Source organism: Strigops habroptila, chromosome 4, assembly GCF_004027225.2.
Source record: "Strigops habroptila isolate Jane chromosome 4, bStrHab1.2.pri, whole genome shotgun sequence".
Classification (NCBI taxonomy): domain Eukaryota; kingdom Metazoa; phylum Chordata; class Aves; order Psittaciformes; family Psittacidae; genus Strigops; species Strigops habroptila.
The window spans coordinates 62975617-62991579 of record NC_046358.1 but is presented as its reverse complement, the minus strand read 5'-3'; the positions used below and the strand labels follow the sequence as shown (position 1 = coordinate 62991579).

The window sequence follows — 15963 nt, the reverse complement described above, 5'->3', positions numbered from 1 at the left end:
CTGCATGATGCACAATTTAGGTTTGATCTTGTTAACTCTCCTCATGTTCAGTGATACTTTGGTCTGCAAACCATCCATTTGGTAAGTTACTCCGCAGGGCACTGTGTCAACGTAAGTCATCTGGGACCAGAGCGCTGAAGGCAGCGGTGTCTGGTGAAGGTACGTGCTTACAGAACTGCTGGACCATCCAGGCAGCTTACTTTCATCAGAGGCAGGGAGGTGTAGCTCCTAGCAGGATACTTTAGGTGTCAATTTGCACCTTAAGATCCCCAGTGTCTGTGAAGATCTACCTGGAAAACAGAAAAGGAAACATTTTATTGATTGACTTTGGTGGAACTGCTCAATGTTATGTTCAAGTCTGTTGCCAAGTTAGAAGGTATGACAGGTTCTAGCTCTTTTAAAAAATAAAGTTACTTGTGATTCTTTCCTTGCCACTAGGGTTAGCTGTAAAAACACAAGCAAAAGGGGCCATCTGAGTCACCAAGTCCTGTCTGCCTGCTATCACAGCAGACCATACAGCATTTCTGGCATGGAACAAGCTCTAGAAGTGCCTGAGGGTTTCATTGGCATCCAGACTCAAATTTCTCTCTGAATCTTGCCTGCTTAGAAGTGGGTGCCAAAGATGTCATGCCGTTTGTGCCCAGATGCTTCTTAAAAGGAGTTTTAGACTCTGTTTGCTTTCAGAGATGTTGTTTATAACACGAATTGTAAACATCAGTAAAGAAATTAAAATGTCGGGAGTGTTAGCAGTTTTAGCCATGAGAGCAATATTCAAATCCTAATAGAAAAATAGTGGTAGTAGTGTGACACACAGCTTTAAGCAGCTTGGCTAGTCTATTTGCGATAGCAAACTTCAGTCAAGCTCAAACTATCTCAACATACACAGCATACCAAAAGAGTAAATGTTTGCAAAGGGTTTACTTTCTAAAGCAGGAGATTATGTGACCCATGGAGATATATAGCATAATTCATTCTGCTCTGTACCCCTGTATTTAAGTTGGTCATCTAATGAAACAAAACCACGGTTCTTTAAAATCCACACTAATTTTTCATACGATAAATATTCGTATTTGAAAAATATCTCTCTTGATTTAGGTTTCAGCAAAATAGAAACATGTTTATCTTTGGAATTGAAACAAAATCAGAATTCTGCTCTGTAATGGCTATAAAAGGCTTTAAATGTTCTCTCTCAAAAGAAAATGCACACATCTGAGTCTGGTCTATGTGTAAGTTCACATGGTTAGTAAAAAAGGACCATCTTACGTGGATTTGGAAGCCAATACAAAACTCTTTTAAAGACATTTAAATCTACCAGAATTGGATTTACATCATTTTGGCTGGCCTAAGCAAATGAATATATTAAATGTATTGATTTTGAGTCAGAGCTGATAAGTTAAATGGCCTTTATAAATCTGCAAGAACTGAGTGTTTAGTGATATCCAGCACTTTAAAGTTTGAAATTCAAAATAATTCTTTAAAAACTACATTGCAATCCTCTCTGTAATCTTGTAATTTTCTGCTTTTGCTTTTTTAGCTGGTAAAACTTATTTAATTAGAAGAGATTAAGAACCTCTGGTTTTATACAGCCTATTTCAAACAGTAAAGGCTTTCTTATTATTGAAAACTCAATAAGGTTTTTTAAGCAGAGAGCTTTAAAAGGATGAATGTAGCAGCTATTCTGACCCAATAGCTCCTCTGGTTGTATTTAAATATTGCATCAAAGTTAAAACTAAGATTCAGCTGACATGGTCTTTCTTTTGTGGTGTTCTGGAGATTTTCAAAACACATATTGTTTTCTGAATTTATTAAAGAGTTGATGATACTGATGACAATGATTTCTGAAAAAAAAAAGAATAATAAATAATGCAGCTGGAAGAGTCAGAGCTTACTTAATACGTAAGTTTTCTTTGCAACTCAGCCTGCGATTTAATTCATCAAGAGTCAAAGCAAGCCCTGAAGAGACAAATCTCTCCAGGTAGCTTACTTTTGAAGGCAATGCTCTGCTGTGGACATTCTCACATCTACTGATACACACATGAAGAGAAAGAGGCTTAGAGTGTGAATACAGAGCAAGTAAAACCTTGGGAAAGGAAAGGCTGTGCTGGCCTTGTGACAAGTCAATGTCTAGGAATTCATGGTGGTGGTGGTAGTAAATTGTGGCATTCTAAATTACAGCTTCCAAACTGTCTCAGGTTGAGCTAACCTGGACCACACTGAGAAACAGAGAAGTCAAGGGAATCTTTCAAAAACATGGTAAGCCTTTCAAAAATCCTGTGTGCCTCAACCTGGATGAATGAATTATCTGAAGGTGTTGCTCCTGTAAGTTGTCACATGCTCACATGCAGGTTGCCAAGAGGTATACCTCAGAAGCAAGAAATATACTTGCCTTATTCAAGAGAAACAACCTGGTGAACTACAGAGAAAGCATCATCTTTCTCTGCTTATAATTACTCTGGTTATAATCTTATCTAGAAAATGTGAATTTTGTGGGGAAATTCTACCGGGTGCGTCTGTTGCTGCTGGTGTGGCTGTTTATTTAGATGGGCTTCGTGTTACTTTACCAGCTTCTTGCTCATGTATCACTTTTGTAATTGGTAAAGAAGTTTTCAGCTAACACTGAAGTGTTGTTTAGTCAAAAGTATTTGGTGGCCATTATTCCTGAAGTAACCCTGTACATTCAAAATCTGGCCTTTTTCTGTCTTTTAAAATGTATTTTTACTTACAGCCCACTGGGGAATTTATTTTCTATTACTTTAATTTTTTGGCAAGCCATTAGCAAAAATTGAACAACTTGTGGGTCTGTATTTCATTCCTGAAGTATGTGAAACTGGCAAAAATACCCCACTACGTGCTTTTTTTTATAAAGCTTTTATTAGAGTATATACATACAAAAAGACTATAGCTGTGCTTATTTTATTTTCTTCATAAAGTTGTTATCCTGCCTACAGGATCAGTTTACAACTGGAAAAGGCAGAATTTAATGACTAACTCTGGAACAAGAAAAACATATGGTCTCCGTAATCATTACCTTCTTAATGATGTGGCTTGGACAGAGTCACTCATGTCTCGTAGTCATTCGTCCTTGAAACCTACTTTACCTTGGGGAGGTATTTCTGATGGTCTCCAACATGCCATTAACATTCTTTCGTAAGAAAAGACAATGCCAGGTGTATCATACTTTCTCAGATGACAACCTTCCTCAGGCTGTATGTATAACTGTCTGAAGTACTTAGAAACTGCCTATGCAGTAGTAAGTGTTTGTGTCTGAACTTTCTTTGGAGGGGGGGAAGAAAGACCTTGGAGAAGCTAAGACCTTGGAGAAGCTTGGCTGAGGGACAGATTCGTTATCCAGTGTTAGGTATTGGAAAGTGCAGGGTGACCAAAAAAGCTATGTACTTGCACTGTATTTTCCATACTTTCTCCACACTGCAAACATTTCAACTGCAACAAGATTACCAACATAAATTAGGTTTAGTGTAAATAATAGAGACTTTACTATAGTCAGGCTGTCCAAACTGCAAGATGGTTTTTATTCTGTCTACTTATTATCTCTTCTCAAAAATAATGTGACCAAGATTTTCAGCTTAGTGCTAGGTCCAAGACAATTAATTCAGTGGGCCTTAGGTTCTCCGCTTTTTCATTTAAATTTGTCTAAGAGCTTCTTATGTCATTACCCGGGTAATGATAAAGAATTATTTCCCATACACTTTCTGTGTTGACAGCTCTTTGGTTAATCAAGAGCAGTCAACTTTTCTTAATAGCAGGCTTTGTCCTTTTTTATGAACATTAATTTATTTCTAATTCCATGTGATTTAACTGAAATTTGTATAAATATTCAGAGTAATATGAGTGCATATGTCAAATATCTTGCAAATCGATTTTAAGTCTTGATGCTTTCTTACAAAGTAATATACTTATTAACTCTGGATTCTAACAGAGACACAGCAAAACACAAGCTAGTTCATAAATGGGTCAGCACGAGTCAGGATGCTGTTAGGTTTCTAATTTTAACTAGTATCTTGCATATCCTCTAATTTCAGAAGAGTAACCCTAGACAAAACAGAGTGAATGAACAAGAGGTAAAGCATGCTCAGGTATTTTTCCTAATATTAGTGCAGAGGAATAAATCTGACCATGTACATCAAGAATGAACTGAAGTTCACCCTGTGCTCCTGTACCCTAGAAGCTAATTTGCAACATTTCTATTTCTGTGACAATTAGGGTTTTCAGAAAGCCGGGCATCCCCCTGTGCTACATATATATTGATTTATAGCTCCTATCCTAATCCCTTTTCCATTGTTTCTGGTTCTGCAATCATATGCAGGCTGCCTGGTATTTATTTACTTACATAGTCTTACTGAATTTAATATTAATTCTTCTACATTTCTAAGCTACATTTCAGTCTGTCCTGCCACAGAGACATCTCGAGCCTGCTCCAAGCAGCTGCTTATGCCTCCTCAGCAGGCATGCAGAGCTGACACTCACAGGACCAGGAACAGATCATTGTCATTGGTATGTCTGACTCCATGGGGAATATTCTCTAGTTTGTAGCCTTTTACTGTCATGTCAGGTTAACAAATTTATTGGACGAACATTAGAGTATGCTTCCTAAGGATGTTCTGCTTCTTATGCTCTTTGCATTTTAGTTTGTGACTTTAATTTTTGCAATGCCCTTTACCTACTAGTTGCTGCCAACCTTGACTTTTATTACTGTGTAGGCCAGTAGTCACATGGAAACACACAGTATAAACCCCACAGCTTCAATACTTCCCTGCATGAATGATAATGTCGCAGTAAAGCCCAAAGGACATCAGCAAATTAATCTTGTGCTATAGGACTCAGCAAAATGATGTTGTGACAGCAAAAAGGCACATAAATATACTGCGAAATAAATAAGGTCCAGATTTTCATTATATAGCACTTCTGACGTACCTCTCTTAAAATTCTTTCTTTTATAGATATGCTGCAAATACAAGCACGACACTAATGGTTCATGTTTAGCTGAGTTACGTCATCTTGAAGGCAGTTTGTTTTTATTTCCACTTGGACAGGATACTTTTCCACTTGTGTATTATGTAACGCTCCTTATAAAAATAGAGACCCGGTCTTGCAAATACCTCAGTGCCGCTGTTACCAAATGAGATTTGTGACCATTTCAGTTTTCACACCCTCCTTATTCTTGTTATAATATTCAAAAATGTTCCCCTTTTGGCTTGGAAGAAAATCTCCATTGTTGGTATATAGAGTCATGGAATGGTTTGGGTTGGAAACGACCTTACAGATCATTCCAACCCCCTGCCACGGGCAGGGACACCTTCCACTAGACCAGGTTGCTCCAAACCCCGTCCAGCCTGGCCTTGAACACTGCCAGGGATGGGGCAGCCACAGCTTCTCTGGGCAACCTGTGCCAGTGCCTCAGCACCCTCACAGGGAAGAGCTTCTTCCTAATGTCTCGTCTCAATCTACCCTGTTCTAGCCAGTACTCCTCGCCCTTGCTGTACTCCTTGTACAGCTTCCCTTCCTAAGGTCTAAACAAAATTTTTTTCTGGTTCTTTTTTTTTAGTTCGGTGGGGAATTGTAAGCATGCTTATATACTTAATTCATGTTAATAACAGATTTCACTCATCAATAACCCCTAAATACATTATTTAGACACAATGTGATTTGTTTCACCGCACTTGAAACAAATTGATTCTCTTCATTTTCCCTTTCATTAGTAAAAATAAGTGAATTATAAATGTATGTACTATAAATATTTTCTTTCAGACAATATGCAATTAATAGCATAATTATTGCACATATTAATGTGCACTGGTTCTAAAAGAAAACAAAGAAGCAAAAATACTTGAGAAACCTAACTTTAATGTAATAGGTTGCAAAGCCAACAGCATATGAGTCAGGAAATTAAAAACTATGGCTGCTCAAGCAACAATCTACATTCAGCACAGGCAGAATGTTCACACTGCCCTTTCCTACGAGCTACTACTTGCAGATTAGTGATTGACACCAGGACTAAGGTATGTACTCCTTTAAAATTCCTTTTTTTTTTTTTTCCTTTAACAGAGAGTAACTAAAACTCTGGAATAAGTAAATAAAACAATTTGTAAATGGTATATATTTCATAAACAGTATATATGAAATTAATTTAACTGTCTGCCAGACATTCAATCTATCAAACCTGGAAAATAACTTAGAATTTTCAAGCTCCTCATTTCAAATAATGTATTTATATGGAGGGGGTGATATATATTAGCTATTTAAAGAAACCAAACAAATGAGCAGGAGGACAGCGAAACCAAACAAATAAACAGGAAGACAGTCATGACAACTAAGAATGTGTCTGTTCCATAGAGCATATGGGAAAAAAACAAGGCAAGAATATGAAATGTACAAAATGGATTTGGGATCTAATTTGGAAGCAACAAATTCCTACCACTCTTTCCTTAAAAGAAAGTAGAGCATCCAGCTCCGTGCATTACAGCACTGCTTTGCACATGAAGATTGCTTTTAACTGAAGATGTTGAATGATAACTACCAACAAAAATATTTCATTTCCTATAAGTCACAGACTCAGTCTTAGACCTTTTTCACTGCCAAAATGCTTAGACAGTCTCTGAAGAGTCATTGAATGTTTTCACTTCTGCATGTATTTGTTTCCATTCAACTAGCCAACTTTTTATCTTTGTGAAGGCTTTACTGTCTGTGAAAAGTGCTGGTTAGGCAACATTTATGTTGAAGGTTTCCCCTTTATTGGTTATTCTGAGGTACCAGGATTTCTCTGGATGCTCTTGCAGACCACAGAATGGTCCAGTGGGCAGGTGCCTCTTGCATAGCTGGGAAAAAGCTTTCCATCAGGAGAAAGACAAAGGTTTTCCTTGTTCTTTTTAATTCAGATCTTCTTTTTCATGTCATGCCACCAGCTTTTGTGTACTGAAGAAGGTGGGGAGTCCAGTCCAGTAGAAGCTAAAAACCTGAAGAATAACGTGGCCTGCTCCAGCCAAAAACTGGTAAGTGCTACATTCCACCATTGCCTTCAACTACACAAGCCACATGTCTGTTAGAACCTCCCCGCTTCAACCATGAGAAACATACAGCATTAACATATTTGCCAGCCAGCAGGTAATGGGTACTAAATAATACAGGTATGTTAATGCTGGTTTAAAATTTACTCCCAGGAGCTCCTCTGCCTGAAGTGTATTGCTCATAAGATTTCTCTGACAGTAAAATCATCGTATTGAATCACAGAGATTAGGTTACAGAAGACCTTTAAGGTCATCAAGTCTAATTGTTAACCTAATACTGCCAAGTCCACCACTAAACCAAGTCCACTTCCCTAAGTGCCACATCTACATCCCTTTTAATTACCTCGAGGGATGGTGACTCCACCACTTCCCTGGGCAGCCTGTTCCAATGCTTTGGTGAAGCAAGTTTTCATAATATCCAATGTAAACCTCCCTTGGCACAGCTTGAGATTATTTCCTCTTTTCCTATCCTTTGTTATTTGGGAGAAGAGGCCAACCCCCACCTTGCTCCATCCTCCTTTCAGGTAGTTGTAGAGAGCTATAGGGTCCCCCCTGAGCCTTCTCTTCTCCAGACTAAACCACCCCAGTTCCCTCAGCTGTTCCTCGTCAGACTTGTGCTCCAGACCCTTCACCAGCTTCGTTTCCCTTCTCTGGACCTGCTCCAGCACCTCAACGTCTTGTAGTGAGGGGCCCAGGATTGAATACAGGATCCGAGTTGCGACCTTTCCAGTACTGAGAACAGGGGTGACAATCACTGCCTTTGTCCTGCTGGCCACAGTAGTGCTGATCCAAATCTGTACCATTAACTCAGATGGCTGCTCCATCTGAAACAGCAGGGATGTTCTGTGCCACAACATAGACTCCATTTGGCCATATTGCCACTAAATCTTGCCTGTAAAAGCTGTCTTTAGTATTCAGTGATGTTTAATGTAAGCTATATCTGGCATATAAAGACCGCAGTTTGGTTTGGGTTTTTTTCTTATTTATATTTTTTTTCTTTTCTTTTCTTTCTTTCTCTCTGTGCTTCTGTTATGAAGGGATGGGGCTCCTCACACCCAGAGACGGTAGCCAGGACACTCTGTGGGTTATTTCTTCCAACGTCCTTGCTTTGGCCCTGTGGTCCGAAAAGGGTTCTTCTTAGCCTGATCCCTCTCCTCACCAAGACGGGGGAGGCTGGAGTGGCTGGAAAGTGTTTCACACCAGGGAGAAGCAGCCATGGGGAATGACAGCTTTTCCCACCCGTTCATCTCCAAATCAAGGCCAAACGCCGTTTAAATCCATCCCTCAGCTAAGAGCAAGGTCGGTGCGGTGGTAGCGAGGAAGTAACCGACCTCGGTTCTCCCCGGTGTGTTTCCGTGGGAAAGACCCCCCCTTATCCTGAAGGAGATCCCGAACCGCCTTCGCTGGGACTAACCACTGCGGCGGCGCTGCCCCAGAGGGCGCTGCGGCGGGGCCGGGCCGGGCCGGGCCGGGCCTGGCCGAGGTAAGGGGGGTCCGGGCTGTGGAGCGAGACCCGCGGGGTGCAGGGCGGGCGCCAGCAGCGCCCCGGGCCGTAACGTCGTTCCCGGCGCCAGGCGTGGCCGCTACCATCGCGTCCTTCCCGCTGTCCCGGGGTAAGCACGTCGCAGGCCGCTTGAACCGCGTAGCAGCCGCCTGCATGGACAAGCCTCCTCCTTATGTGCTCCCATCAGGCTCATTTCGCAGACGGAAAGCCGGAGCGAGGCCGCAGCCCGGCTCCCAGCCAGGAATTCCCGGGCAGTGTCTCTCCTGGTCTGCCCCGAAGCGCTGTAAACGTGCAGGGTTTTCCCTTTCTGGTGCATACTCACTGCTTTGTTTCTGTTGTAATCCGAGATACCATCAGGCAATGTTTTCCTTCAGGGACGTTTTGGTACGCCTGTACTTAAGGGGGTATCGTTCAGCCTCGCAATCCAAGGCACTACGTGTGCTCTGTTTAGTCTATTCTTCTAAAGTTTGCCTTGATTTTTTGACTCAGGCAATACTTACAAGATACAAAATCTCAGTTCAAAGAGAGGCTAGTACTGGTTCTTCCTGCAGTTATCCCGGTTTTTATATATATCCATGGTGCCAGTGCAGCACATAATTCTGTTACATAGAGTTGGTTACACTGACAAGCAAATTGTTTTTAAGGCTAAAACTTGGTTATGACATGAAATTACACCCTTCGTTTCTCTGCGGCTTCTTAACCATGTGTGAGGAGAACATGTTATCCAGAGTAGCTCAGCTGTCTGAAAGCACCATTAATCACAATTAAATTTGAAGTAGTTGTCCAGGGAAAGCTAGTAAACATAGTTCTGATGTCTGCAAACAGGGGAGTCTGGATGACGTCTGGTGGGGTGAGGCTTGAGGAACCTGGAGGAGACAGTTTTTTGAGAAAGAGAATACGGAACTTATAACCAGTTACCCTGTAACTGGAGGGCTTGGGGGGACTGAAAGCAGCAGGCTCCAAGTCGTTGGGGATTGCCTTAAATCCAAACTGCTAGTCAGCTTGCCTGTGTCGTGCTGCTGATTCTGAATGAATAATGACAATGTGGACAGAAAATCCATGATCCTGAGCCTGGGATGGTATTCATATGGGCCAGTGGGACTCACAGGAGCTATTGGTAGTGTTTGTTTTAAACTATGCAAATCCAAGGTCTGATAACTGAGAGCAGAGTTATGGATGGTGTCTTCCAGGTTCACACAGTTGACAGTAGTTTAAAGAGAAGAAACGCAGAGAATTTGCTTTGCATTGTTAGTTGCTTGCCAATTTGACCATGATTATGAGCATGCTAACTTCAGGCAAACCAGTGAGTCTGCTTGTAGTTTAGTACAGTCTGCAATTCAAGGGCAAAATAGCAGCACAGGCAGAAGTGTCTGCCTGGAAATTTTGAGGGGAAAAGGGCTGAAACCTCCTGGAACTCTTGGTGGTGATTTAGCCTCCATTGATTTGAGATTTGCATCCTACTATTATGTAAAAATCAAAAAAGAAAAAACAAGGCATACCTCTGAACATCTTTGCTATTTACCAGCAGCTCAGCTGTCTTGGATGCCAGGGTTTTGAGACGTAAAACTGTATTTCTCTAGCATTTAGTATTGTGTCTTAGCATAAAGTTTTGGGGAAAAGAACAGTATAACCCAGTAGTTATAATTGTGCACATGATTAGGAATGGAAATAGTCATTTTGCCCAGTTCCACCATTTATAGCTACACTTACTAGTACAGGGGGAGCAATGTTTTCTTTGACGTTGAGTAGGAAGGTCATAGTTAGCTTTTAAGTGTGCAGTTGCAGGATTTTCTGGATCAGTTTGAATTCTTCACTGCCATTTGCAGGCTCACCTTTATGTCCTATGCATATTCAACATAAAGAAAGATTAGTTAATTAGAAATCAGCAATAACACACCATTTCAAGACCCAGTCCATGGACACCTTTCCTTTCCTAACATCATGCTGGAAAAGGGGAGAGCCATCAGACAGGATTTTCTTGATTGTGTGGCAGCTAGGGGCTTGCCAGTGCTGCTTGAGGAATATTTCATCCCAGCTCTATGCGTTGTCATCCGCTGCTCCAGGAAGAAGGAATGCCAGCACTGGGCTGCCTTTGTTGTTCCAGCAGAAGCTCTTGGTTACTCTTTTCCTCCCTGCTGGTTTGGAGAGCTGGCGGCTGGTGGTCCCTGGGGTGGTCTCAGAATACTCTACCACCCCACTGATGCAGATGGGGAAAAATCCTACTGAAGGGAGAAGTTTCTGCTACGATGCTGTATGTATGGGACAAAAAAGCAGACTTGCAGATCCATCTGATTTGTGTATCTAAGAAGAAAACAATTTAGAGGGCATGCTGTAGCAGATATTTGTAACCATCTTCATCTGGGTTTTCATTTTAATAATGACACTATGATATGACTAACTCAAGTTAAAAAATAAACAGCCTTTTTTTTGTTGCAAGATTTCTCTTGGTAGGTGGTTAACCTGAACAATTGCTTTAGAGGGAGAACAGAAACAGAAGTTTAATGCAAACATTGCAGTGTATTTACATAGTAAATGCTTACGAGGGAAATATTTTTGCTATAATAATTTTGATGCTTCCTATTGCATAACCAGCAAACTGAATAATACTGGAGCTGATTCCTAATTAACAGCAGTGCTATGCAGGTACAAGTTCATTGACTTCAATAACTAGACATAAATGAAAGAGCTGACTATGTCTTGGGGCAGAGTGACAGTAGATCAAGTAAATTTGCATCTTAAAAAGCCACATGTAGTGATTTTTATGAATATTTTGGTGTCCAGAGGAATCTTTTCCTATCCTAAACTTATCAAAAGCTCCTGCTGCAGCCTGTAAAGGGGATTCTCCCCTCTCTGCAGGAGGCAGTGGCTCTTTCAGATTCTGAATAATAGGACTGGAAGTGTTTCAAGAGTGTACTTCATGATTAATGATAAGTTTCACTGATGACACCAAAACCTGCAGTCTTGTGGAACAGGAGTACCACTGACAGTGGTGTAGACTTTCTCTTTGTGGCAGTAAAGTTTAGGACTGCCACCATTCACGGTTCTTCCAGCAGTGCAGTGTACAGTGAGTTGTACATAGCACTGGTTTTCTGTACACAAAAGCATTACCTAATCTTAAAATTAATGCCATGAGAGGTGTTCTTGCTGAATATAAAAACCAATGGTGTAACATCCACACTGGAGCTAGTCACTGGGGCTCATTTTGTAGTCAGTGAAGAGAAGAAAGAGTTCATTTCGTCTCATCCTAAAACAGTTTCTGAGGTCAGCTGAATTGTGATCCACGTGTGCCTGTTAGTTAGGGGTGATGGGGATCGTGCTTATGATGTTCAGATGTAGGTCAGTGGTACATGTCTGAAGTTGAACCCTGCTTCACCAGCTGCTTCTCACATCCAAGCAAGGGTGGAAATTCCCATTCGGTTTACAGCCTTCTCTGTTGTAACAAAAATCACATGTATCTCACCTCAGTAACTTCCAGAAGTTTTCTTTTTCTTTTATTTTATCTAGAAATCACGTTTGGCAGGATTGGTTGCATCTGTGGGGTTTTTTGACCTTTTGTTCCAAAGCATTTACAAAACTTACTGTTATGGATTTAGAGGAGATTCTGCTTGACATGCATTTTTGTGTGACTGAGTTATCCATTACCAGGTGAACAAATACTAGTTAAACAACATCTGTGATAGGAAGACAGTAAAATCACCTGTCTGATGTGATGTGGTTTTCTATTACCACTAGTGCTATGAAGAATCTCTTACAAGCAAATTTAGATTTCTTAATTGAATGGTAAAACAGGAGACACTTAGAAGCCCTTTGAAGCTGGCATGCTTCACGCAAGACTTTAAACTTAGTGATGAATTTTTCCTGAGGACATTCAGAAAGTAAAGCCTTAAATACTTTTTCTGTTCCTTTTTCTTTTGCCATTTTGAATAAAAATATTTCTAATAAGCTCATATGAAACATCCAGATAGTTATAACCTCCATGCTGAAGCTGAAGAAGAGCCTTTGCTTAGGTTAAGCACTAAGCTTGTGAATAATACTTAAATGACTGGAAAACCCACTTAAGTAAGATGAGAAAATTGTGTACAAAACCAGTATGTGAACTACTAGGTATAGATGAATGTTATAAATGTGTGAAAAACATTATGGACAAATTTGGTTATGAACTACTTAGCTGGGTGTATATTATGTATATCCAGTTCTCAGAATTTCCCCTGCCCATCTCTAGTAACCCAGAGGAGCTTCCTGGTGGCCTTAAACTTCAGGAGCAAATTCTGGTTCTCATGGTCTTGTCTTAAGCAGATACCTACAGGAGTACCTACGTATATTTAGTACACAGAAAGAAGCATCCCTATCCCCAGAGGAGCTGGGTGCGTGGTTCTGGGAGGAATTCTTTGTGTTTGAATTCTTTATACACTGAAAGGCAAGTGGGATGAATGGACCTGACCATTTATGTTGCTCATATGTTTTCTAGCAGTGTTCTTCGATTCAAGTGGATGTGAATGCTTTGTGCTGGACAATTCAGCATTGTCCAGATGTCAGGCACTTTCTGATCCCGCTTACCCTATCATGCCTTGCAAGGTTTTCTGGTGTGCAGCTATCAGTTCACCAATCTTAGGTGAACTGGGTAAGAGGTACATGTGAGGATACTCAGTTCTTTCTGCATCATCCTGGATATGGGTAGTATTAGCATTTAAGGGATTCAGGTAACTTTGTATGCAGAAGGACAACTATCCACAGCCTCTGAGTTGCCTAAGCAATTAGGCAATGGTTTTTGCATCTTAACTGTCCTAATTCCATCTAAACTACATTTTGGTTGCTTAAGTGTATTTGTGGATATGACCCATTACCCATCAGGTAATCCACCACCTTGAACAGAGAACTATCCTGAAACCACAACAGATGTAGCAGAAGTTTAGGGTGTGTTAAAATGGTCATCCTCTTTTTTTTTTTTTTTCCTTTAAACCAGATATTCTAAAGTTTCAGTCTATTGGAAACCTTCATCATGTTCCAGCTCTTGTCTTTTGTTTTAGAGAGATTAGAGGAAGTATCCAATTATCACATGTTAAAAACCCCAAAACATCCCACAACTTTGCAGTCATACATAATAAACCTTTACCCAAGAAATCTCAGGAGTATGCTGCAGCTGGTCTTGCAGTGTAAATATTTTTACAGATAGGAGGAAAATTGCAGTACTTGAAAAATGCTTTAGAATTAAGGTGGAGATAGACATACATATATGCATATGTGTGTCTGTGTATGTATTTTTATATATATAATAGGAAAGATATTCAGTCTGGATACAAACTCATTTTTGGATAGAAGGTATTTAAGTCTATAACACAAAACTGTAGCTGTGTCTTGGGCTGCATTGCAAGGGAAAGGTGGTAATTACTGGGTTCCAGTAGGACTACTGCACACAAACAAGAGAAAGTAGAAGTCAATATTCTGCTTTGGTATACTCAATCAAATGGAATAAAAACAAAAGGAGACCCCAGGGTCCTGTGTAACATCGTTCTAACTTGTAGTAAAGTTAGGAATTAGATACTGATAACTCCAGTAGATCTTGGTGAGTCAAAATACTGAAGTCAATGATGTTTTCCCTCTGCCAAGATGACTGGGGAGACCTTGGTCCTGGCAAGGCATCAATATTTTGCCCTGTGAGCCTGAGAACAACAGAAAAAGATACATGTAATGACTTATTGATGCAGGGGGAGGCCAAGTATTTTCCTGAATAACAAAAACATTGGACCAGAACTTCTTTTCTAATTTAGGATTTGGATGCATCATCTGTCTGCAATACAGTATGTGGCTTTAAATAAAAGAGTATATCTACAGAAAGAAGTCTGGTTGTGCAAGGAGAAATAAACTCTCGCAGAACTCTGTTGCTGTAGTTAAAGTCATGATTACAAAGCTTTTCCTTGGAGGGAGGTGGATTCTGTGTTCTCCTTTCTGTAGTACCCACAGCAGGAATTAAGGTATGCATACGTTAAGGCTTTAGCTTTTGATCATGGTTGGTAGTAGCTTCTACTTTTGGTTTGTGGAAATCATCTTGAGGTGTCTTTTTAAAAGACACTATTTGTGCAACACATTGAATTGCCTGCAGAAACAAAAGACGGCCAAGATAATGAATCAAATTGAAGCCCTGCTAAACTAAGAGATTTTTGAATAGATGGGTCTGAGTACAACCTCTGTGCCTCAGAAACTGTAATCAACAGATAATGAATGGTCCTAAAGGTCTAGGTAGAAGGAAGGGAGGGGAGAATCGTCCTAAAATGGCCTTTTTTGCTATACTGTCTCCTTCACTAACAAACTGCTCCTCATGGTGCTTTAGGAACTCCACGAAGGCAAAGGCATTCTCCCTCTGACAGTTTCATTCAAGAACCCAGAATGTGGAGGGCGGTGGCTAACGTCCTGCTGAGGACCAAAGTCCCCAGGGGCAGGGCGTGCTCCCTGCCGCCGGCGCACAAGGGCAGGACTCTGCTCGCCGGGACCACTCGGCATCGCGCTGCTCCGGGGCTCCGTGCTGCCTGGCCGCTCAGCATGAGTCCAGGGATACGGAAGGTGGAAGCTTTGGATGCAGGTCACTTGGTCCGTGTGGAGTGGGAGGATGGGAGCGAGAGCCGCTACCCCTGCGTGTGGCTGAGAGACAACTGCCAGTGCCCCCACTGCTTCCTGCACTCAGCCAGGGCGCGCAAGCTGCTCTTTGAGGACCTGGACGTGAACATCGTGGTAAAGGAAGTCTCTCTGGCAGATAGGAAAAAGGTATTTGAACGAACCTGCATTCGCCCTCCCATGAGACTTGTCTAGCACTGCTTGTTAAATCACAGCCAATCCCAGGTTATACTGTGATCACAGTCTGCTTATCTGCAAACCCTACCGTGTATTCGTAAAGCTTTTAGGAATAATTGCAATTTGGGGAACTCAGATCTTCCCACCTGTATATAAAACTTCTCTTCATAGATGCTATGCAGAGGCTGCAGAAAACCAGGCTTTAGTTTTTAGACTACAACTGTGCTTTTTAAAGTTCTGCTCAATGTTCTTCATTACCAGATGTTGAAAAGAAAATACAGACATTCCCTACACATTTTATTACACTTACGCTTTTTCCGCCCTCTAAATTCTGTAAGGAAATGGCTTAAAAATCAGAAAAACACATGGCAAAGTGATGATGATCTTAATCCATAACAAAAATATCAGTTTATTAGCTAATTTCCAACATGCAAAAGATTTCATCATAGAGCAAGCACTCAAACCTAAGTTGGACCCGATATTCAGAGTTGGCCTAGTGTCTTTATCTCTATCTACCTACCTACATTAACATTTGTTTGTGAAAAAGAGGAGGCTATTGGGCAAGAAGACAGGAACTGCCCTCCCTATGAATTTTAATCTTTCCTGCCATATAAAAAACTAATGTGTCATTTAGATTTTATAGGTTTTATT

General features: G+C 40.8%; 1 protein-coding gene across 2 annotated transcripts in view; it reads left to right on the top strand.

Moving 5' to 3' along the window:
• Positions 1-8027: 8027 nt before the first annotated feature.
• Positions 8028-15963, top strand: part of BBOX1 (gamma-butyrobetaine hydroxylase 1) — a 36985-nt gene continuing 29049 nt past the window's right edge. Inside the window, exons 1-2 of one of the 2 annotated variants that reach the window (XM_030484062.2) lie at positions 8028-8635; positions 14855-15285. In XM_030484062.2, coding sequence (XP_030339922.1) covers positions 14911-15285 — 375 coding nt within the window. In that variant the 5' untranslated portion in view covers positions 8028-8635; positions 14855-14910. Of the gene's footprint in view, positions 8636-13418; positions 13441-14854; positions 15286-15963 lie in introns of those variants that run through there. The other variant, XM_030484063.1, reaches the window with a different exon arrangement.